Source organism: Gracilinanus agilis, chromosome 4 (assembly GCF_016433145.1).
Source record: "Gracilinanus agilis isolate LMUSP501 chromosome 4, AgileGrace, whole genome shotgun sequence".
In the NCBI taxonomy this organism is placed as follows: domain Eukaryota; kingdom Metazoa; phylum Chordata; class Mammalia; order Didelphimorphia; family Didelphidae; genus Gracilinanus; species Gracilinanus agilis.
Genome location: NC_058133.1, coordinates 333,765,145 through 333,788,922, shown reverse-complemented (window position 1 = coordinate 333,788,922; position 23,778 = coordinate 333,765,145). Strand labels below are relative to the sequence as shown.

General features: G+C 35.0%; 1 protein-coding gene across 1 annotated transcript in view; it reads left to right on the top strand.

The window, feature by feature from the left end:
* MDN1 (midasin AAA ATPase 1) overlaps positions 1 to 23,778 on the top strand; it is a 202,059-nt gene that overhangs the window by 72,727 nt on the left and 105,554 nt on the right. Inside the window, exons 21-35 of the mRNA XM_044675390.1 lie at positions 2,074 to 2,221; positions 3,433 to 3,543; positions 4,654 to 4,805; positions 7,847 to 8,025; positions 8,759 to 8,967; positions 9,195 to 9,341; positions 10,905 to 11,046; positions 11,870 to 12,004; positions 12,091 to 12,229; positions 13,552 to 13,690; positions 14,118 to 14,248; positions 15,841 to 15,985; positions 17,905 to 18,034; positions 21,444 to 21,665; positions 22,177 to 22,374. Coding sequence (XP_044531325.1) covers positions 2,074 to 2,221; positions 3,433 to 3,543; positions 4,654 to 4,805; positions 7,847 to 8,025; positions 8,759 to 8,967; positions 9,195 to 9,341; positions 10,905 to 11,046; positions 11,870 to 12,004; positions 12,091 to 12,229; positions 13,552 to 13,690; positions 14,118 to 14,248; positions 15,841 to 15,985; positions 17,905 to 18,034; positions 21,444 to 21,665; positions 22,177 to 22,374 — 2,327 coding nt within the window. The remainder of the gene's footprint in view (positions 1 to 2,073; positions 2,222 to 3,432; positions 3,544 to 4,653; positions 4,806 to 7,846; positions 8,026 to 8,758; positions 8,968 to 9,194; positions 9,342 to 10,904; positions 11,047 to 11,869; positions 12,005 to 12,090; positions 12,230 to 13,551; positions 13,691 to 14,117; positions 14,249 to 15,840; positions 15,986 to 17,904; positions 18,035 to 21,443; positions 21,666 to 22,176; positions 22,375 to 23,778) is intronic.

Genomic DNA, 23,778 nt, shown 5'->3' with positions numbered 1-23,778 from the left:
ATTTTAGAAAAATTGACTTGAGGGTATTTTCAGAAGACAGAGTAATTAGCTGTCAGTGTTTCAAATTAGATTTTTTTTTTTCACAAACTTTGAGTTTATTTGTGTGTGTGTATGCACATATCATTGTAAGCTTTCCCTGATTCTCCCAGTTATTATTACTCACTGAATAGAATTATTTGCATGTTCTTTTTTTCTCTTATGAAATGTATGCTTCTGGAGAGCAGGGTGTTTGTTCTGTTTTTATCTAGCATTTATTACCTTGCATGGTGCCTTAAAATTTTTATTTTCTTTTAGATCATATCTGATTTTATTGGCAGAGGGAATTCCCAGGGAGGAAATTCCTTCTACCAATGCAAATTTAGCAGATTCTTAACAATTTGTAATTGAGAAATTGACCAAGACCCTAAGATGTTGATGGACTTGCTTAGGATCATACAGTCAGTGTGCTTCAGAGTTTGAATTCAGATCTTCTTGATTCAAAATCTGGATCTTTGTCATACTACATGCTCCCTCTCACACATTGTATATAGTAAGCACTTAATAAATGCTTGTGGAATTAAATATGTATGGTGTTGTGAGCATAGTAATTATGATGCCTGGGTCCTTTCCTTGGCTATTACTGGATAATTGTGCAATATGAAATCTGTTTCTTTTATCTTTTCTTGTCTCTTATCTCTAAGAGACTAAATAAAAATTCAAGGAGTTGGTGATGGTGGTAGTAGTAATGACAGTAGTAGTAACAGTGTAGTATGAAGATCAGCAGTTTTGTAGTATTTTAAAAAATGTCTTACCATTTTTGAAGTGAATCTGGATGGTTTACCATGAAATGGTGATGGATAATAGGTATTAGACTTGGAATCAGGAGGTTCAAATCCCCCCTTGGATACTTCCTAGCTAAAGCATGTAAGAGGGGAAACTAGATATTTAAGTTATGGTCACCAGAATTCAGATTAACTCGATTTCAAATAAAAAAATAGACCCAAGTCAGGATGATTTTTATGGAAGTTTATTTACAATCAGGAAGGTTGAAGGTAGGGAAATTGAGAGAGAGAAACTCTGGCCAGGACCAGAGGTCCAGAACAGATAAGAATTTAGAGGTCCCAGCAAAGGAGCACAGAAGTTAATTAAACAAGGCTTCTAGCCACAAGGCCTTTTACAATTAGAGAGGTAAGAGAGGCCTCACTGAGGGTAGAGCCTCCAGAAACGCCAAGGGAGGAGAAAGGAAGTCAGCCTAACTTACTCATGTGACAATTCAGAGGGAAGCAGTCTGAGGTCTTGCCAGAGATCCTTCTACACCAAATTCAAAGCGCCAACTGCCTACACAGGAAGTTACCATCATATTTAAAAGATACCATCTTTCGTCACTTCCTGCATCCACCTTCAATTTCAAGTGGACAAATGGCACCCTCCGCACTGTTTTGGACTGCCCTAAGGGCAGTCCCTTGTTTCTGATTTGTTACTTATTATCACATGTGGGTAACTAATCTTCCCCTCCCCACTTAATTCTAAGTTGGGTGGGGTGATATTATTTCTGATGGCTAGAGTCTAACAATGAATAAGGATGAGCTAATTCCAAGCATGATTCCTAGGTTTAAGTATAATTTTTTCAAAGTATGTTTCTAAGTTTATGTGTTACTAAAAAAAATTTTGACTTCCAATAACCAACTCCTCTCATCCCAGAAGAGACTGAACTTTTCATTTCTTCTCATTTTTATATCACCTTAGTTGTTTTGCTTGGTTTAAAGAATGATCTTTTTTCAGGAGAAGCATGTGTATTTGGTCAAATTTTTTTTATTTTAAATTGAAAATAATATGTTTTTCTGTAGTATTCTCTTCCTGTGTCTCTTACTTAGTGTCATCTACCCAACAGATTGGACTCTGTATCATTGAATTGCTCTAATTTCTATAGATGAAGTTTATAGATTTTTAACGACCAGTAGACATAGTGGTGCATGTACTAAGAGGAAATTGTATTTAAATAGAAGAAAAATCCATGCCAGTAGAATACCTTTTTGTTTAGAATTGAAGAACTTGAATTTTAAAAATCCCACTTGTTTAAATCCTTCTTTGAAGTTTCTACATAGCTGTGCGAAAGGAGTCTATGAACAAATTGGTGGATGGAACAGGCCATAGACCTCATTACAGCCTTCGAACCCTCTGCAGGGCCCTGAGATTTGCAGCTTCCAATCCTTGTCACAACATCCAGCGTTCCCTCTATGAGGTAGGTGCCTTTTTTTTCCTGCCTATCTTTGTGGAAGGAAACTAGTTGTGAAAATCACATAGAAAGTTAAGTAGGAAGAGTTTTTCTTTCTTTCTGACTCTTATTTTCTCGTTTAATCAAGGCATTTCTTTGTTTCTCCTATGTGCAAGGGAGGAAATGAACTGTAGACTTGATAACAAGTGTCATTGTCAAGTTCTTCCCTGATCTGAAAAAGAGGTCCTCAGTTTTATAGCCTTTGGGATAATGAAAATCTCTTGAGGATATTATCTAAAATAAATGAGTGAAAGTTTACAAATATAGGAGATTAAGAAAGTATAAAATGTAAATAACTCAAAGAACAGATGAAACAGTAAAGCATTTTTGATGATGGCAAGTTTACTCAAGGAAGTTAATGCAATCTGATTGTTCTTCTTGCCTTTGGGAAAGTCAGTTTTTCAGGTAACAATTCCTAGTCTTCTCATCACCTTTTTTAAAAAAAAAAACAAAACCCTTATCTTCTGTTTTAGAGTCAATACCAAGTATTCGTTTCAAGGGATAAAAGGAGTAAGGGTTAGGCCAGTGATGGGCAACCTTACCTTTTGAGCTTGGTATGTCAAAATTTGCCAAAAAACTGAGCCTAACTCTGGTGGTGTGTCACTTCAAGAAAAAAACCATAATTTTGTGATATTTATAGTTTAAATAACAAAAAAGTATAATTATAACATATAACAGTATTTAATAAACCAAAATAGGTAAATTAATATAGGTAGAATTGTCATCTATAGTATATAGAGGGTCTATACTGCACTACAGCCAATGTTTCATCCTTGGAATGCAGCCCCATACTTCTCTATATGCGACTACGTGTCATAGACAATAGCTACATGTGTCAGTGATGATATGCATGTCATAGGTTGCCATCACCGGGTTAGGCAATGGGAGTTTAAGTGACTTGTCCAAGGTCACATGGCTAGGAAGTGTTTGAGGCCAGAGCTGAAACCAAAAACTCCTTTCTCTAGGCCTGGCTCTCCATCCACTGAGCAACCTTGTTGTCCCTGGCCATAGCCTTTTGCAGTAATGCCAAACTTCATAGCAATAAAGCTTAGTATAAAATTGCTTTGAATTTTGATTGCCTGTTACTGAAACATAAATGACCCGTAGTTGCAAAATAATTATTAGTATTTTATAATACTATTTTCAGAGTCAAAATAGTTATTTTTTTTTTTTTTTAGGGCTTTTGCTTGGGTTTCCTTACACAACTTGACAGGGCATCTCACCCTTTAGTTCAGAAACTCATTTGCCAACATGTCATATCCAGCAACATCAAAACTCTCCTAAAACAGGTATGTTCATTTTGGCTATTGAATATTATTAAAGATCTTTTCATTACCAAAGTTTTATTAGTTTAGTGTGGATGAGTTGGACAAATGAAAGATGACCATGTTAAAATCTAGGTCATAGAGCTTTTGAGTATCTGAGGCCAGATTCAAAAAAGGAAAGATGAGTCTTCCTGTCTCTAGACCTGGTACTCTCTCCATTCACGTGGAAGAGAGAGGGGGTGACAGAGCGAACCCAAAATTATAGACAGACCATGTAACCACACATGTATATGAAAGACAAAAGGAATTGTGGGTAATACAGAAAGGAAGTTTGGATAATGTAGTTTCAGGGGTTCAAGATTTTCCAACTATACAGGGAGGCTCTAGAAAGTTTTTTGTTTTACTTTTCTATTTTCCAAACAGAAGTCACCTGAGGGGACTCATGGGATTGTGAGTAGCAAAGTTGAAGAAATTTCCAAAATGATGAGTTTATTTTAGGAGAGAGAGTTAGGGAGGGGGTAGCATGATAAAGATGATGTTAAGAGTTTAATCCAAGTAGACTGGTTAGTGGCAAATGCTGATTGCCTACACTTAAGGTAGTGATAGAGAAAATGGTAGTAAAGCAGATTTAAATTTAAAAGTATGTCATTCATATATTAGGAATTTTTTGGAATGTCCCTTCCTATAGGAATATTAGAATATTTTTTCTTGGAATATGTCTTAAATGCCCCTCAGAATTTTAGAGATTCAGATCATGATTCCAAATTTTCTCTTTGCATTATAGCATTAGTGTATGTTATAAGACATTGGTTTATAGTAGTTGAATATTTTGGGAAAGTTTTATTAGGGAAGAGACAAAAATCTAATCAAATAATATTTTATGAAACTATTATGGGTGAAATTTATTTCTAAAAAGTTAAAAAAGTTAAAATTTAATGTTTGAATTCTTGCATCCTTGTAAACTTTTTTTTTTTTTTTAACTTCTTATTTCAAGGATATTTGGCTAGTGCATTTCACTGGCCTTCTAGAAATCTTTTTCTCCCCTTCCCCCCACTGTTTTGATCTATCCTTATTTGATGAAATGTAGGAATGAGTTTCTGATTGTGTATTATTTTTGTAATGTATGTATTCCAGCCCATTCCAGAACCCAAGGGTGGTCGGCTTATCCAGATTGAAGGATACTGGATTTCGGTGGGAGATAAAGAGCCCACAATAGATGAAACATACATACTTACTCCTTCTGTTAAACTTAACTTGAGAGATATCGTCAGAGTCGTCTCTGCAGGGTATGTTTTTTTTCCTTTTCATATACTGCTTCAGTAAGTGTCTAATTTGATCTTTTGGGACACACAAGATTTTATATACTTTTAATGATGGTTTGGATCTTATAATTTTGGAAAGGTTATATTGAAAATTATTATATTCAATTGGGAAAATAAAATATCTTTGAATCATCAAAAGATTATTAAAGGATAAAAGTATAAAAAAAATAAAAATATATACTCGAAAGGTTGGTCACTCAGTATTGAGTCATGGAAATAGAGCTACAATGAGGCATTTTAGGTCATCTAGTTTTATAGATGCAGAAAGAGAGGATCAGGGCAATTTAGTGACTTTCTGCATGGTCACACAGGAAGGAAGGCTCAGACTTGAGATTTTATTCCAGAAGTGACTTGTAAGTCACTGCTATTTTCACTATTTTATATGATGAAGATGGGACTTGAGCAATTCAGGAAGCCATCTTATTCAAGTATAGAAGGGTTAGGATCTGTCTTAGGGAAAAAGAGGGAAAAAAAACCCATCTTGATGGATGGCTACTTTTTTAAAAGTGTTTGAAAGGTGATTAAAATAAAACTTTTGTTAGATTGAGCTTTAGCTAAATGCTAAATTTGTTTGCTCTATTTTGTCTACTTTTGATCTCTTCCCTGTGTCAAGCTTGTTTTCATTGTTGGTTTTATAAAATAAAAGAGATGGTTAGTGTAATGTATGCATGGTGTCCCTGAGCTCTCTTAGTATAGTTTTTTTTTTTTTTTTAATTTATTTTTTTATTTTTTAAACCCTTAACTTCTGTGTATTGACTTATAGGTGGAAGAGTGGTAAGGGTGGGCAATGGGGGTCAAGTGACTTGCCCAGGGTCACACAGCTGGGAAGTGTCTGAGGCCGGATTTGAATCTAGGACCTCCCGTCTCTAGGCCTGGCTCTCAATCCACTGAGCTACCCAGCTGCCCTCTTAGTATAGTTTTTAACCTTTAAAACTTAAAACTAGAGTAAGACTTTTGAAAATCCATGCATATAATTTTTTCTAAGAGTGTCTTTGTTTTACATCACCTCAGATTTTCTTTTTTGCCTGTCTTTTCCTATTCACTTGTAACTTCTATAGTGTAATAATATTCTGAATGCAAACTTCTTCTATTTTCCAATTATCAGGGCAAGTTTTCAGGGTTTTTTGCAAAAATTCTTACACCGATGGATCATTTTCTTCTTTTATTAAATAGCTTTAGGATATAGCCATAGTAATGGAGGAACTAGGTCAAAAATTGTGTTCCATCAACAATTTAATAGAACAAGACAGTGCAATGCAATTTTTTTTTTTTATTTTTAACCCTTGTACTTTGGTGTATTGTCTCATAGGTGGAAGATTGGTAAGGGTGGGCAATGGGGGTCAAGTGACTTGCCCAGGGTCACGCATGCAATGCAATTTTAAAGATGTTCTGATTTTGAATTGTGAGGACCTAGATTCAAATTCTGGCACTGTAGGTTACTATCTGTGTTTTCTAAGGCAAATACTTTAATCTCTTTGGGCCTCATTTTTTGCACTTTCAAAATGAGAATGGAGAAATTCGTCATAGTTTTCCATCTCTAAATCTTATCTGGTATGATCCTGTTTCCCAATAATCTTTGCTCTGTTGAAATTTATCGCTACGTGTTTTTGAAGAGAGATATTTTGCCATTATTAAAAAATTTTTTCTGATTTAGTTAAGAATTTTAACAGTTTTTCAAGTAGTTATTAGCAGATTGATGTTTACTTTAAAAATTGTTATTGGGTCATTTTTCTCCCTTTGAGGAATAAGTATTATTTTTTCTTAATTATTTAGATTTCTATTTGTTGCTTTCAAGACTAGCCATTAGGGGGTAGCTTGGTGGCTCATTGGATTGAGAGCCAGGCCCAGAGACTGGAGGTCCTGGGTTCAGATTTGATCTCATAAACTTCCTAGCTGTGTGACCCTGGGCAAGTCACTTAACTCCCATTGCCTAGCCCTTACCATTCTTCTGCCATGGAACCAATACATAGTATTGATTCCAAGATGAAAGTTAAGGGTTTAAAAGATATTTAACATTCATCTGGTGGGAATTTATTGTAGTATGCAGTATGAAATGTATATGAGCTTATTTTTTTGCCTTTATAGCTATTTTTTCCAATTTTTGTTTTATTGTGTAGTATATTACAATTCTTGTGCTTATTATCAATCTCTTATTTGTACTAACTAACTAGGCTTTTCCCATTGTCCCTTACTCTTTCCTCACCACTTCTTTTCCTTTTCCTCTTTTTTCCTTCCTTGAATCTTTATCCTTTAATGCCTTAGTGACTTTTATCTTTTTTTAATATAGTTTTAGAATGGTCATTTTTTTTTTTAAACTTGAGATTAATTTTCAACGAAGATGAAACTCAGCTCAATAACATGTCACAGAAACAGAATAAAATAGTCTAAATTGAGCTTTTGGTCCTAAAACCAAAGCTATATGGAAGGCATTCATATCCCCATTTTTATCTGCATATTTTGAGTGAATGAATATTACGAACATGTTTCCTGGCAACACACTCAATCTACCATGTCTCCCTGTAGTCAGTTTCCTTAGCTCCATTATCTTTGGCATTTGTGCTTGAATCTGGTTATCATAAAAAAGACAAAGCCCTCTGTATCTCTTTGGTTTTCACCTAGAAACAAGAAAAGAAAAAGTGCAAAATCTTACCTGATGCAAATTGCAGTGTAGCTGTCAGTATCTCTAAGCTGTGAATGTCTTTGCTGTGTATTATGTTTAAGAATAAATTCTATCTTATACTCTATCATGAGACAATTTGTCTTAAGAAATAAAGGCATGTTTAATTCTTTTATACAAACCATCACTTATTCAGCAACTCCTTCACTCTGGTAAAGATCCTAAATTCCCAAGGTTTAGAGGCTAGTATATTATCTTTCTTAGGATAAAGGATATCAAATAGTAAATATGTTCTCCCCCCACTTCCCAATTGTATGTTTATTTCTCCTTTAAATAAATAAAGTAATCCTGTTTAATTTTTTGTATTTCAATGATTCATCTTTTAAAGAACCTACCCAGTGCTGATTCAGGGAGAAACGTCTGTGGGTAAAACTAGCCTAATTCGCTGGCTGGCTGCAGCTAGTGGGAATCACTGTGTACGGATTAACAACCATGAACATACTGATATTCAAGAGTATATTGGTTGCTACACATCAGATGCCTCGGGGAAGCTGGTATTTAAAGAAGGTAGGCATGACAGTCTACCTAATGTGTTTAGGTCTTCAGTTATATGACTCAGTAAAACCCTTAACTTCCTGAGCCCAAGCAATGGTGAAGTGATGATTTCTGTATATAAAAATTTACAAGTCTTATTAAAGTATCTCTCCCTGAATTTCAAGGGGGATCTAGAAGACCTAAGAGTTATCCTTTCTCTAATTAATTAAGCAAGTATTATGTACCCTTCTTATGCCAGGCATTAGAGAGATAATTAAAAAACAAACGAATCTTGCCCTCAAGGTGCTTATATCCCATTGGCCCTATTAACCATTGCTGTGGTATGTATATATGCCTTTGGATTATGTCAGCACAATTAGAAAGCTTAAATTCAAAAGACATTATTTCTTGGTCCTCTTACTCCCAGAATAGAAGAAGGGGAGACATTTCACACAGTGGAGTAATTTAAATGGATTAACACGACAAGGTTAAGAAATGTTGAGGATGAAGCATTTTTTATACAGACTTCAGTTCAATGAAAGAAAAAGAAGAGACTGTTATACTGGCAAAACAGAAACTATTTTTCTGTTTATCAAATGATTGTGCTGTCTCTTTATAATATAGCTATCATTAAGGAAAGCTTAATTTTGAAATTATCAGTGTTGCAAATTAGTAATCATTTACCGTAATTTTTTTTAGTAACTTATTTTATGTTGAAATGAGAAGAATCTTGTAAAACAATTGTTCTAATTTTTTTTCTTCCAAGGTGTTCTTATTGATGCCATGAGAAAAGGCTATTGGATTATTTTAGATGAATTGAATTTGGCTCCTACAGATGTGCTGGAGGCATTGAACAGGCTTCTGGATGATAACCGGGAATTGCACATAACAGAGACTCAAGAGGTTGTTAAAGCACATCCTCGCTTCATCCTTTTTGCGACCCAAAACCCCCCTGGCCTCTATGGGGGCCGAAAGGTTTGTAAAACTCATCCTTTATGATTTCTGATAATGATTTAATTCTATGATTATTTTCTTTCTAGGTTGAATTGTTTCTTTTTTAATGCTAAAGAACTGGAGGTTTTTTTTTCTTTTTTCTTTTTTCTTTTATCCTTCATGTCCTTGTCATGAGTGGGCCGTTGCTTAGAAGATTAAGTGAACAAAAGTTAACTTTTTTTTCCTTTATGCTTCTGTTTATCTTCTAGGTGCTCTCCCGAGCCTTCCGAAATCGTTTTGTGGAGTTGCATTTTGATGAGTTGCCTAGTACTGAGCTGGAAACAATATTGCATAAACGCTGCAGTTTGCCACCTTCATATTGCAATAAATTGGTTAAAGTCATGCAGGACCTACAGGTATTGAATCTAAATTTTTTTGAAAGTTAATTTTTAGGGGTAGCTAAGTAGATAGATAGCCAGATTTGTAGTAGGGACCTGGGTTCAAATTTGTCCTTAGATACTTTCTAGCTGTATGATCCTGGGCAAGTCAATTAATCCCATTTGCCTAGCCCTTGTCTTTCTGTTTTATTTAAAATTTTTTTCTAGTTTTATCTTTATTTTATTCCAATAACAAATTTATATATAAATATTCCAAATTTACATGATTGATATTGTCTCCTTGCCTTCTTCCTTCTCCCCTTCCATAATTGACAAGCAATTCAATTGGGTTATACATGTATTATCATTCAAAACATATTTCCATATTATTATTATTCTTTCTCTTTTAGAATTGTTACTAGCATAGAAAGTAAGGGTTAAAAATAAGTAAGCAAATATAGCTTATTTTTATGCCATAGTCATCTCTTACCATTAGGGGAATAATTTAATTTTTCTGGGCCTCAGTTTTATCATATTTACAATGAAAGCATTAGACTAGATGACCTCTAAAGTGCTCATGTACCTTAAAATCTGTGATCCAGTGAAACTTGCAACATTTGTTTCCCATAATTTCCTACCTCTCAACTGAGAGCAGGAAAATTATTTATAATACAATGGAAAATTTGTTTTGGAAGTCCGCCTCAGATTTGGCTAAGTTTCACATCAGAATGTAATTCATATTGGTCAAAAGGAAAAATGTTTTCGATGAGACAATAAGCATTTGCCAAGTGTTTACTATGTACCAGGTATTGTGTTAAGTGGCTGGTATGTATAGATACAATAAAAAAAATAGTCCATGTTTTGAGTAGGCCCCATTTTAATGTTTATGTTTTATAAAAGGGAAGAGAAGAAGGAGAGGGAGTGAGGGGAACATGGGAGTTGAAGTCTGGAAAATCAGAAGTACAGCTAAGAAGGTTGGCCCCTCTCTCTAAAATGGAAGAAGATCCAGCAGAAAATCATTTGTCCTATAGAGGAAGGAATCTGGCTTAGCAGAGGGCTATTCCAGAGTGGAAAGGCTGAAAGAGTTAATGAATGTTTAAGGGAGAGGAGGCTGTAGGAGCTGAGGGAGGTTCTAGGGTAAGACAGCAGCTGAGTCATGGTTTGGAAGTCAGAAGCATATTTAGGAGGGCAATGAAAGTTGTTAGTGTCTCTGGAGTTCTAACTTATTTTAAAAATCTGTGTACTAAAGTATTCTAGATAAAGATCCTTGTTCTTTAAGTTTTTGTGTTTAATATGTGTTCTTTTGTACACACTAAAAAAATTTCACAATAAAGTATCCCTTCAGAAAGTTTTCTGATAATTGTTATTGTGATTTGTACTTCCCATTATTGTTTGATTAGCCTCTGATTCTAAAGTGTTAAGATGTAGTTTGTAAATATTCAAAAGTGAAGTAACATTTTTTTGATTTGTCATTCAGTCTTGCTGGGTGGAATGAATTTTTGTGAAAAATTTCGGGGATTATTATCTGTTCATCTGTAAAGTTATATGTGCATAGATCTGTGAAACTTCTATTTAATTTCTTTATTTGGTCTCTTTCTGTAGTCCTATCGTAGAGGTTCTTCTCTGTTTGCTGGAAAGCAAGGCTTCATCACTCTTCGGGATCTTTTCCGATGGGCTGAACGGTACAGATCAGTTGCACAGACAGAGAAGGAGTATGACTGGCTTCAGCATTTAGCAAATGATGGTATGCTTTTTTTGTGCAAAGTTGGGTAGATATTAGGTTTTCTTTTTTCTTAATTTTTTTTAGATTTTTATAAATAGAATCAATTCACTTTCCTTAGTAACTTCTCACATTAATTTAAATGTATAGTATATAATAATGGTTTTTCAATAACTCCCCCATAATCCTCATGAGAATTTATTCTTTTTTCATTCATTTTCATTCACTTTTTCTCTTACATAATAATAGTAGTTATTATACACTTAATTCTTTGGGTTTTGCTTTTTTCATTATTTTCTAACTGTCCTTTCATATCTCTTGTTATCCTTCATTCTTTTTTTTTTTTTTAAACCCTTGTACTTCGGTGTATTGTCTCATAGGTGGAAGATTGGTAAGGGTGGGCAATGGGGGTCAAGTGACTTGCCCAGGGTCACACAGCTGGGAAGTGGCTGAGGCCGGATTTGAACCTAGGACCTCCTGTCTCTAGGCCTGACTCTCACTCCACTGAGCTACCCAGCTGCCCCCATCCTTCATTCTTGTTGGTGTTAATTGCGTTATAGTGTGTCATTCCATTAATATTGATGCTATGTTTTGGATTAAACCAAGAATACTTTGCATTTTGAAAAAGAGTCAGGAAGATCTACATATAAATTCTACTGCAAACCTAAGTGATTCACCAGGGTCCCACAATTTTCAAGTTATTTTCCCTTATTGGTAAAAGGAAGGGATTGGACTTGGCTTCTAGCTCATCTCTTATGCTATGATTCTTGAAGCTTAAGTGGAAAGTGTAAAATTAGGAGAATGAAGCATTTGCTCACACTAACATTTCCTCTGGTTTTATTTCCAGGTTTTATGCTTTTGGCAGGCCGAGTTAGGAAGCAAGAGGAAGTAAATGTTATACAAGAAGTGCTGGGCAAACATTTCAAAAAGAAGTGTTGTCCTCAATCCCTTTTTTCAGAAGACAGTGTCCAAAAATTGTTGGGTAAGTTGAGAGGTAATAGTAGCAAATGTGTCTCAAGTTGTTAAGAAAGAAAATTGCCCTAAATTATTATCTTTCTGATTTTCTAGGCAAATTTTCTGCTCAGTTATCCACATTCAAGTCCAAGTTCAGTCACATAGTGTGGACTGAAGATATGCGGAGACTGGCTATTCTTGCAGGAAGGGCATTAGAGTTTGGAGAACCCATTCTACTGGTAGGAGATACTGGGTAAGTCTATGATTCTTTGAAAACAGTTATTGCAGGACTTGAGGTTATAATGGTATATTATTGGATTACCTCTGTGGTTTTAGCTTCTCAGAAATAATTGATTGGAAGTTATCTTTTGTAATTTTTTTGAGGGACAGTGTACATGGTGGATAGAGGTCTAGAACTGAATACAGAAGATCTGGGTTCAAGCCCTCTCTGACATATACTGGCTTTTTATCTTGAGCCAAGTCACTTAGTTTCTGAAGCTCTAGGACACTCCCTAAGGCTTTCCCAATTGCAAGAAAGTTAACCTTCTGCATTGGTAGAGAGTGTTTCTTCACCTATACCAGTGAAATTACAGGTCTTTGTCTACTTTGGCACTCTCTCCCTTATCCATTTTTTTTAAATGAGCAAGTAAATTTCCTGCTACTTTTATTTACATTCATTCTCCTTCCCATTCTTTTATAAAAAGAAAAATCTATTTTTTGATATAATTGACTAAGGAATTGATTTTTTAATTATGTAGTTTATAGGTTTCTTATGAGTTCTTTTTTTTTAAATCATGAGATACATGGTAGGAATATAGGGAAGTGGATAAAACTTGGCCATATTTTCCAAGTTTTTAGGTAAATGAATGCCCCCATCCCCATATTTTAGAGGTCAGTAAGAGAAGTAGGAAAAAAATTAGTCTATGAAAAGGGTTGTGTCATGAGGAAAAGGGAAAGAAAGGCCATCATAGCAATGGAACTGAGGCAGGAGCATCTCATCTTTTGCTTTAATGAAGTTTCTCCCTGATTCTTATTTCACAAAATGGTCAGTTAGTGACTTTTATATTAAGGAATCTTTCTCAGGCTAAGGTGTTAGTGGATGTTGATTAGAAGCATGAGAATCGGTATGGAATAGTCTAGAAGGCAAGAAGGCACATAATGACATATACTGGCCATGTGACCATAGGCAGGTTTCCTAAAGCAAAGCGATCAAACTCATCTCAGCCTGCGCATTTCACCCTTTCAGAGTAACATGAACCAGGTTAAAATGTAATTGGGAAATATTTAACAAAATAAGTAAAAATATAATTGAACAGAGATTGTTATTTTCTAAATCAATATGTGGACCATAGGATCCTTGTGTTTGTTTTAGTGGTTCCCATTTCTCTTTGAGTTGGTATAGAGAACTCTCTTAAGACTATTTATATTTCCGAGAAGGTTCCCACCTGCATTGGTAGAAGGAATGTCCTCACCTGGGAATTCCCTATGCCCATGAAATCATAGTGGCCTTCATGTCCATCTCCATCTTGACGAGACATGATCTCTGTTTGTTTACCTTGTGTTTCATTCCAATAGGTGTGGGAAAACAACTATCTGCCAGGTTTTTGCTGCACTGGCAAATCAGAAATTATATTCAGTCAATTGCCATTTGCACATGGAGACATCTGATTTCCTGGGAGGCCTCCGACCAGTCAGACAAAGATCAAAGGACAAGGTTTGTTCTATAACATTATTTGTCTGAGCCATCTATGTTCAATCTGGAAACCCTGATTCCATGTCAGTTTGATCAGGCATTGTGTCCCTTAGATGCCATTTTTGTGCCTTTTGTAGGGGCTTCAAGGGCACCTCATCCTTTTTTACCTCGTGTTCTCTATTTGGATCTCTTCCTTTGTAATGTAATAAGCAGTCCATTGCTTAAATCAAACATATCTTTTTATCAGGTGATCAACAAACATTAAATAAAATTTTTAATGTACCAACACTCTGTTTAGGCTCTGATCTTATAAGGAAAAAAAAAAGACATTCTTTGCCCTTAAGGAGCTTATGCAATTTAAATTATGAATATATGGTAGTGTGTGCATGTGTGTGTGTGTATGTATTTGTTTTCATGAAGTAATAGTTTTTTTTTTCCACTTTTCTAGGAGGAATTTGACCATTCGAAACTCTTTGAGTGGCATGATGGCCCCCTAGTTTTGGCAATGAAGGAGGATGGCTTTTTTCTTTTAGATGAAATTTCACTAGCTGATGATTCAGTCTTGGAAAGACTTAACAGGTATATGTTAGTAATAATAACAACAAAGAAACCTGACATTTGTGTAGCTCTTGAAGATTTTGTCTATCATTTTTTAAAAATTTATTTTCCAATTAATAGACATTTGTTTTTTCTCCCTTACTCACTCTTAAGAGAAAAAAAAAGGAAAACAAAACCCTTGAGATAGATATGAAAAACAGTCAAAGAAAACAAATCCCCTTATTGGTTATGTCCCCAAAATTTATGATTTATTTTATACCCAAAGAGGTGATGTGGGGAGTCAAGAGTTCTTAAGTTTTTCAACGTTGTTTGTTTTTACAATGTTGTTATTGTATAGAGTATTTTGCATAGAGTATCTCATTTGGTATTTGAGGCATCTCTGTAACATAGGCAATACAGGGGGTTTGTTATTCCTTTTTACACATGAAGAAATTGGTACTAAGGGAAGCCAAGTGATTAGTCCATGTTTAAAAAGCTAATAAGCATTGGAGGTGGTATTTGTGTCTAAATTCATTAATTTCAAGCCTATCACTTTCACTGTAGAGTAGCATTTTTTCAGTTTAACCAGATATGAAAGAAACCTGTTTCTCCTTATCTGTAGTGTGGTACATGATGATAATAACTTAGTTTGTGTTGGCTTTTGTGGAGATCTCTTTATCATCTCTGATAATCTAGTGATAGTTTAGTTGATAAGGAAATAAGGACAGAACAAGGGAAATGTCTTTTACTTCATGCTTCCAGCTCTGGCTCCAGGAGCATGGAGTTTATTATATATATTTCAAGACTCATTTCACACAAAAGAACCCCCTCCCTACCCCCCCGAAACTTTGCAGATGCGCAGAAGTTACAAATTATGTCACAACAAAACACAAAACATTGGCTTCAGAATAGACCAAGGCCAAGGCTGAATTTTGTCTAGGTTCTTATCAAAGCCAAGTTGGGGAGTATCTTGGCCTTAGCTATAACAGGCAGCAGCATTGTTATACCCATTTTATAGGTATATAGAATTACATCCTCGTAATTATAGATTATGACTGGAAGGTACTTCAGGATTCATCTAGTCCAACCTCTTCATTTTACAGATGAGGAAACTAGACTCTATAGGAGTAGAGTGGAATAAGTGACAGCTAAGAATTCCACCCCATGTACTTGGTCTCCAAAAGCAGTGCTTTTTTTCTCTGCATCATTTTGTCTTCCTAGCAAGAGTTAAAATGTGAAATGGAACATACATGTGTTATGTTGTTTCTTATCTCTGCCCTTCACCAGATAGCCTAATAAATAGGATTTTTGAGGAAGCACAATATCCAGTCACAGCCCCCTTGCAGCCAAAGGCAGCAATCTGGAGTGATACATTTTCCTTCCTGGCATTCAGAATGCTTCCTTTTAACAACAGCTTCAATGGGTAGACAGTGAAAGAGACATCTTTTTTTTTTTTTTTTTTTTTTTTTTTTTTTTCTCCTGCTAAGGAGGCCATGCCCTCTATAAGGGGATTGGGTCAGGCTTTATTTTTTGAATCTGGCATGTTGCTTCTTTTAATTCAGAAATCAAGGAAAGTGGTGATTGAATACACAAAAGATTTCTCCCATTTTCTCCCCTATTATTTTGCCTTTTAGTGTCCTCGAAGTAGAAAAGACCCTGGTATTGGCCGAAAAAGGTAGTCCAGAGGAAGACAAGAAAGAAGTAGAACTCCTGACTGCTGGGAAAAAATTCCGTATCTTAGCAACCATGAACCCTGGTGGTGATTTTGGAAAAAAGGAGGTAAATGATGTTTCTTTTGTAGAATAATTGCTCTGATTCAAACAGTAATTCCTTTAAAATAAAAAAGATCAATATAATAAATATAATTTAAAAAACCAAATACATGTACCAAACAAAGGCAAAATCTTTTCCCCAGATCTTTAGCTTTCTTCAAGACAGAATGAAATGAATTAATAAGCAAGCAATAATAGTGTTTTGTTCTCTTCCTTTTTCAGGTCTGCCCTATTTTCACCATTTTTGACTGTTTAACTTTCTTAGTTTTCTTTATATGTTATCAATACTTACTACTTAATAAATTAATTACTTATACATATTTGAAGAAATATGTTTTAATAACTTACTAGTGTAGATAATTTTTTATGATTCTACTGATTTAATTCTTTAATATTTTGTTTAGATCTTGGTATATTTCTATAAAGGAATCATAATAAAAATTATTTAACAGCATAATAATCTGTTACATCTGATATATCATAACCTATTCAACCATCCTACAGTTGTCATTTATACAGGTCGTTTACAATTTTTGAAGAAGCTATTTCTTGACATCACAAAGACAGTTTTCACTATGTGGTATATGAACACATTATTGGTTTGTTATAGTCATGGGGCCTGAATAAAAGTGAAATTAACAGGAAAAAAATTGGAAAAAAATTTGAATTAGAGGGACAAATAGAAGTAAAATGTTACTTTTTCAGAGATTTGATTTCTGATGTGACCTATCTAGTCTTAAAATCCTAACAATGAACCATTTAAAAAAAGCAGATTCTCTCTCCATTCTTCTTCTATCTGCTTTCTTGTTGAATATGGTATAAAAATACTTTTTTATTTTGTAATTTGAACAAATTTTCCCATAGTTGTATATATCTTTTGGATAAGGTTAATAGTAATTGAAAGAATGTTTTCTTCAGTTTCAAATTTATTTAACTTTTTGAATAACTTAGCTTATCTAGTTAGGAGTGTGCCATATCTGAAATTTACCAGGATTAGTTAAAATTTTCTGTCTCATGGAAGAGCCAGCTTTGTTTTTAAAGACATTCCCCTGAGACCTAGATTTTCTTATTAGATTAAGAATGTTGATGAAGGGATGCTAGAGAAGAGAAATGGTGATCTTGAATGAAGGTAGTAATTAAGATACCATGAAGTTTTATGAAATGAGTAAAAGAAGTGATGTAAGATATTTTTGTCATTTTCCTTAATAGTAAACTAGGAAAAAATCATAAACAGAAAAATCTCATAAAATGATAGATGAGCTGAGAAAAACTCCAGGGAGAGTGAGTTGCAAAGGAAATAAATAGTGAAATGCTAAGAATGTCTGTGCAATATGATCCTTGTTTGAAATAATCTATTTATGGTACTCTTGCTACAGAAAGTACTGATTTTAAAAATTATCTTTGTGATAGTGTGATCTCCTTGGCAAAAATGAACATACACCTTATGACATGACATCTAGTCTTTTCTTTGTTAGGAGTGACTTGGTATTTTTCTAGATGTGCATTTTTAATATGAAAGGTCATGAACCAAGGGTATAGTTGCAGTTTATTTCTCTCATTTCTAAGAATCCTTTCAAGCCACAAGGTATGGGATGTGAGGGCAGAAATCTTTTTTATTTTCTACTAGTAGACAAAAATATGCTTTAAGACTGATTTAGTGGTATCTTCATATTATTTAACTGGGCTTTTTTGAATTTTTAGTTTACTGAAAACACTACTCCAGGAGTTAGGGTTATTGGATTCATAGACAGCATGTGCTTAGTGTTCTAATCACATACTACAGAATTTATTTATATGATTTTGGAACACTGGTGGAGGGGAGTATGTTGAGGTTCAAAAGTACTTCTTGGCTCAGAAGAGGAAAAGAATTTCTGTAGTAAAATTGTAGCTATTAGGCTCATTCTGGTTTTTATCTCTTTTTTGTAGCTATCTCCTGCTTTGCGTAACAGATTTACTGAGATATGGTGCCCTCAAAACAAGAGCCGCAAAGATTTAATTCAGATAGTCAAGCGCAATGTTCATCCAGGTTTATCTCTGGGTAAAATAAACTGTCAAGGTAAGAGATGGGGAAAGAGTTATGCAAAATTGTGTTTCAAGGGGAGAAAAATAAGGAAAAGGAAGCAGCTGTAGATTTCAACTAAATTGGCTAATAATCTTTTGCTACTATGTCCATTTCATAGCATCTCCTTCATTAGAACATTAAAATTCCATCTCCAATCAAAAAGAAGTTGTATTTTATTTTCTTAATGTGTTATTCTCTCATATTTACACTTCTGTTTCCATCATTTTAAGACTTAATTATAGTAGAATGTGGTTGCAGAGAGGTAGCAATCCATTTAACAAGATTATTTAGGGTCGTGCTATGTGGCTTAGTGGATTGAGAGCTAGGCCCAGAGACAGAAGGTCCTGGATTCAAATCTGGTCTCAAACACTTCCTAGCTGTGTAACCCTGACCAAGTCACTTCACCCCCATTGCCTTGTCCTTACTGCTCTTCTGCGCTGGAACCAATACACAATATTGATTCTAAGACAGAAATTAAGGGTTTAAAAAAAATTATTTAAAGGACAGCTGTGTACTGCATTGTGGTTAGTGCTTGGGTTACAGAGATGTAAATGAACTTGTCCCTATACTCTTTGAGCTTACATTCCATTACAGTATAATGGATAAAAGGCCAACTTTGAGGTCAGAACAGCTAAGGTTCATAGCTTGTCTCAGACTCTGTCTGTGACCCTGGACAAGTCACTTAACTTTGTAATTCACCAGGAAGTTCTTTGAGACCCAAGAATTGCATAACAGCTGAGATCTGCATTGATATAGGGACTTTATTTAGTGCTCTCTAGCTATATATATGAGATTACAGGTGTAGACAAAAAATATGGTTAAATTTTTGCTCCCATAACATCCTTGGTGTTGGGGGGAGGGTACTTGTGAAATGTGCAGATAATGTCCTCCTTAAAAATATTATGGGGTCAGCTAGGTGGTTCAGTGGATTGAGAGCCAAACCTAGAGATGGGAGGACAAGTCACTTAACTTCAGTTGTCTAGCTCTTACTGATCTTTTGCCTTGCAATGATATTTAATATTTATTCTAACTCAGAAAGTTAAGGGTTTAAAATAAAATGATGTATTGCTTTTCACCTAATTTACTTGGTTTCATTTTAAAATAAAAATTAAAGCCATTTTGGGTCTTTATAACATACTGTGTTCCTCTCTCCAGACCTTGATATTAAGCTATAGACCATATAATATTATCCACGATTATTAAAGTTTAAAAAATATATCCTTCATTGAACTCAAGATGCTAAATTTATACTTCGTCACAAATGTTAGGCAATTCAAGTCATAGGTCTGGGTCTTTCCTTTTCACCTTTCTGGGCTCTGTGCTTTTGAATAGCATTCTCAGGGGGAAATGTTCTAAGAATGGCAAACTTTCTAAAATGGCTTTGAACTGGGAGAACCTCAGTGAACTGATGCAAGTGAAATGAGCATAACCAGAAGAACACTGTACACAGAAAGTAAAACGTTGTGGAAAAATCCAGTATAATAGACCAGTAGCAATGCAACAAGCTAGGACACTCTTGAAGGACTTATGTAAAAGAATGCTGTCCACATTGAGAGAAAGAACTATGGGAGTAGAAATACAAAAGCAAAAGATAGGACATCACTTATCACATGTACATATGGGTATGTGATTTGGGGACTAGGCTTTTTAAAAAAAATTGCTCTATAGCAAAAACATTTGTACAATCCAGTGGAATTGTTTGTCGGCTCTGAACTGAAAGGACCAGTTTTTTGTTAGTAACATCTAAGAATCATTTGCAAATCCAAGCAACTAAGTAGACAAATATTTATGTTCTTTATAAATATAGAGTATTTAGTCAGAATCATTCTCTTGCTGCACCCCAATGTAAGGGAATGCCATGGTCTGGAATCAAGAGTAACTCAATGCTGGCTTAAAATTGTTAAAGTGAATTCTCTACAGGGAATAGTTTATAAGAATAAATGCTTTTTCCAGACTTTGTCTTTAGAACAACAGTCAAACTTTATAACAATTACATTTGATCATTTGCTTTTGGCAGTGTGAAAAATTACCCTTCAGAAGGAAAAGGTTTGGTAGAATTTTGGAAGCAGGCAAATTGAGATGTCATGTAGGACCTTGCCAGGGGATGTCCTGGCAATCCTGGGGATGTCCCCTCCCATCTTTAAGCTGTATTCATTATAATAAAGGCCACAAGAAAAGGAACCCACTTACATTCATTCTTTTTCTAAAGAATCCATGAGAATATATCATATTCTTCTGGAATTAACAATTTCTTAGTAGTGTAGCGAATCTTGGATCTTTGGGATTTGTCTTTCTGCTAATCAGCTTGTATTTAAGGAGCTTTCATTTGTCCAGTAATTTCTGAGTTATGTGGCAGTAGTCTTCCTCAGGGAGCTATTAAGAACTCTTGGGAAATAATGATGTGGTAGAGAGAAAGGGAGACTTTTCTTTTATTAGTTTTCCCTTTGGCATCTTTAAAAAGCAGCATCTTTCTTGGTAAGTGGCTTACCAAGGGAGTGGCTTTTGTTCTTTCTTCTTAGCCTATTGATTTATCCCTCTACAATCTTTTTTTTTTTAAACCTAACTTCCATGTTGGAGTTAATACTGTGTATTGGCTCCAAGGCAGAAGAGTGATAAGGGTAGGCAATGGAGGTCAATTGACTTGCCCAGGGTCACACAACTGGGAAGTGTCTGAGGCCATATTTGAACCTAGGACCTCCCGTCTCTAGGCCTGACTCTCAATCCACTGAGCTACCCAGCTGCCCCCATCCCTCTTCAATATTAGCTACACGAACTCCACCATTTGTAAGTGTGATGATCTGAATTGGCATATTCTCAAGTCATGAACCAAAATGTCATTGAGCTGCAAAAAATTTTCTCAAATCTGAATTGTACCTCAGATATTGAATAGTGGAGAATAAATGTTTAAGAGTCAATTTCAAAATCCCTCACTCTTAGGAAAAAGAACTTCAAACTGTAAGGAAAATTATAGGTTATCTTGTAGGACCATTATATTCTGTTATTTCTAGAGCTGAATTAGAACACAGAGACTAGCTCTTCTAGCCCTCTCATTTTACAGGTGGAGAAATTGAAGCTAAGAGAGAAGTAACTTGACTCCCCAAAAGCAATTGGTAGAGCTAGGTTTTGAACCCAGGACTTTTGACTCTAAAACTACCCCCTTTTTACTGTACCACACTGTTCTGCAACTTACTGAGTCATTTTAAATTGGGAACCAAGCCAAAAAATATTTTTCTAAAACCCTTGAACATCAGAATCGTTTCCAGACGAGCCAGATTTCCATTCCCTTTCCTGTGAGTCCCTGAAGAACAGTCTGTTCTGGGGCAGTTGTATCATACTAGAGATTAATACTTCCAAGGGATACCTATAGAAAACAGTGTTAAAACTTCCTGCTCTTGGGTTTTAGGGACGGACATAGCTGAGCTCATGATGGACTTCATAGATTGGCTCACCAGTCAGGAGTTTGGCCGAAGATGTGTTGTCAGCATCAGAGATATCCTGTCCTGGGTCAATTTCATGAATGTTACTAGGGCAGAAAATGCTTCGAAGGAGGGAGAAGAGGCCATTTCTACTGTGACATCTTTTGTCCATGCTGCATGCCTGGTGTACGTGGATGGAATAGGTTCAGGTAAGTTGGTGGCAATGAGAACATTATTGTCAGATGCCACACAAGTTCACATATTTTCTCTTTTCTGGTATTTAATTGCAAGTTCAGTGAAGTTATTTATATTCAATATCAACTAGTCATATTTTCAGGTGGCTAGAATTTGTTAAAATTGAACATTTATAGAAATGGTTCTGCTTTACCAAAGAATCAGTCATATATGTTTCGTTGATTTAGTTTCTATATCGAGCATTCTCTACATCCAACTTTATCATTATTATTGAGCAAAAGACGAAGTATAAGTTGACCTTAAACTTTGCATGAGCTCTGAACCTCAGTAGATTGTAGATAGCATATAACTAAGAGTGGTCAGTATGCTTTCTTTAGACTCATTTTCCATTTAGAACATATTGTGGGCTATGGCATGCCTATAAAAAAGAGGTTGTTTATACAATTATGATACAAATCTTGCTAACCAGTCATCAGGCCTGGCAGATTTTGAGTTTGATTAATATAATGTTACATTATCTTTTAGGTACAACTTCTTGTGGGCTTGATATTGCACCTCTGGCTCGCAAAGAATGTCTACAGTTTCTGACCAAGAAACTTTCTGAGGTAGTCCAACTTACGGACTCTATGAAGAATAAGCTGAGGATTTATGACAAAACCAAAGATAAGGAATTTATTTGCATGGACAACTTATGTGGTATCCACCCCTTTTTTATACCAAGGGGTAAGAATGCTTTTATTTTAAATCATATAAATGAAAATGATAAACTCTTTATGACTAAAAAACTCAATTGATTTATTTTTATGGAGGTGGTTCTTGGGTATTATTCTTTTTTTCATTTAAACTTTTTAAAAATATTTTTCAATGTTTGCATGATATATTTTCTTTCCCTTTCCTCTTCCCTCCCCCTTCCTGTATCTGACAAGCAAATGTTATAACTTGATACCTATTTCCAAATTATTCGTCTTGGGTATTATTCTTATTTGTTCTTTTTGTATTAGGTGCTCCAGTTAGAATCTGGTCTGACATCATATTATCAGTTGGATTTTTTTCCATACTCCTTCCCCTTCTGTGGTATATCTTTACAAGAGAGTGAGGCTGACAACTTTGTACAGTTGTGCATCACTTTAATCCATTTTATGCACAAGCCAAAAGACATCACCATTGATATAATTTTTGTCCTCTTTGAGAATGAAGGACAACAATCAACCAATCATAACTTTGCAAGAAAAAAAAAAAGAAACTGATTTGTATATTCAGGCTAGGGACCAGAGCTGTGAGTTAATTTTAGGTAATTCCTGGGGGAAAGAAATGCCTTCCACCAAGGCAAGCTAGTACCTTCTTTGCAGCTTAAAGACTTAGAGAGCTGCCTCAAAGAGCATTGAGACATTAACTGATTTGTCTAGTCACACAGCCAGTAAGTATCAGGTGGTCCTTGGAGATTGGTCTACTGACTTCAAGGCAAACTATACCACACTGCTTCTCAAATACAGAAATCTCTTCTGATCTCTATTTAATGAACATAGATCGGCTTTTACATACTTTAAGTCAGCATATACATCTTACATGGTAGACGTGTTTCATTTACTTTATTTAATAAAAACGCTTCTCTGTATTGGTATGATCTGTATGCTTGTAGTTTTTAATAGCTATATTTGCATTCTGTTATATAAGTAGACCGTAGTTTGCTTAGCTACTACCCTGGATGAATTCCAAGTTTTTGCTATTATACGTATAGTATCAAGAAACCTTTTTAGGGGGGAGAGGTAAGTTAGTTCTTCTTTCCCTTTTGATTTGTTTATTTAGCATGTATTCTCCAAAATTGAATTACTGAATCAAAGCATTATTTTATAGCTCTAGGTTTTTTGCAGAATGAGCTTTATTGCTGTTCTTATTAAATGCCATTAGATTGTCTTTTAGGAATATTAAGCTGTTTCGTAATGCCTGCATTACTACACATGTATACTTTTGACATAAGCCTAAAAGTAGGTTTATAACTTGTTACAAAAGAAGAAGCAAGCTTTTTGTGTAGACAGGTCATAACATGTTCTGCTCTGAAAATTCATTTGCAAGACAGTTGGTTGAAATGCAGAATGCATTTTTTCTGTAGAAACATAGAGTGTTATA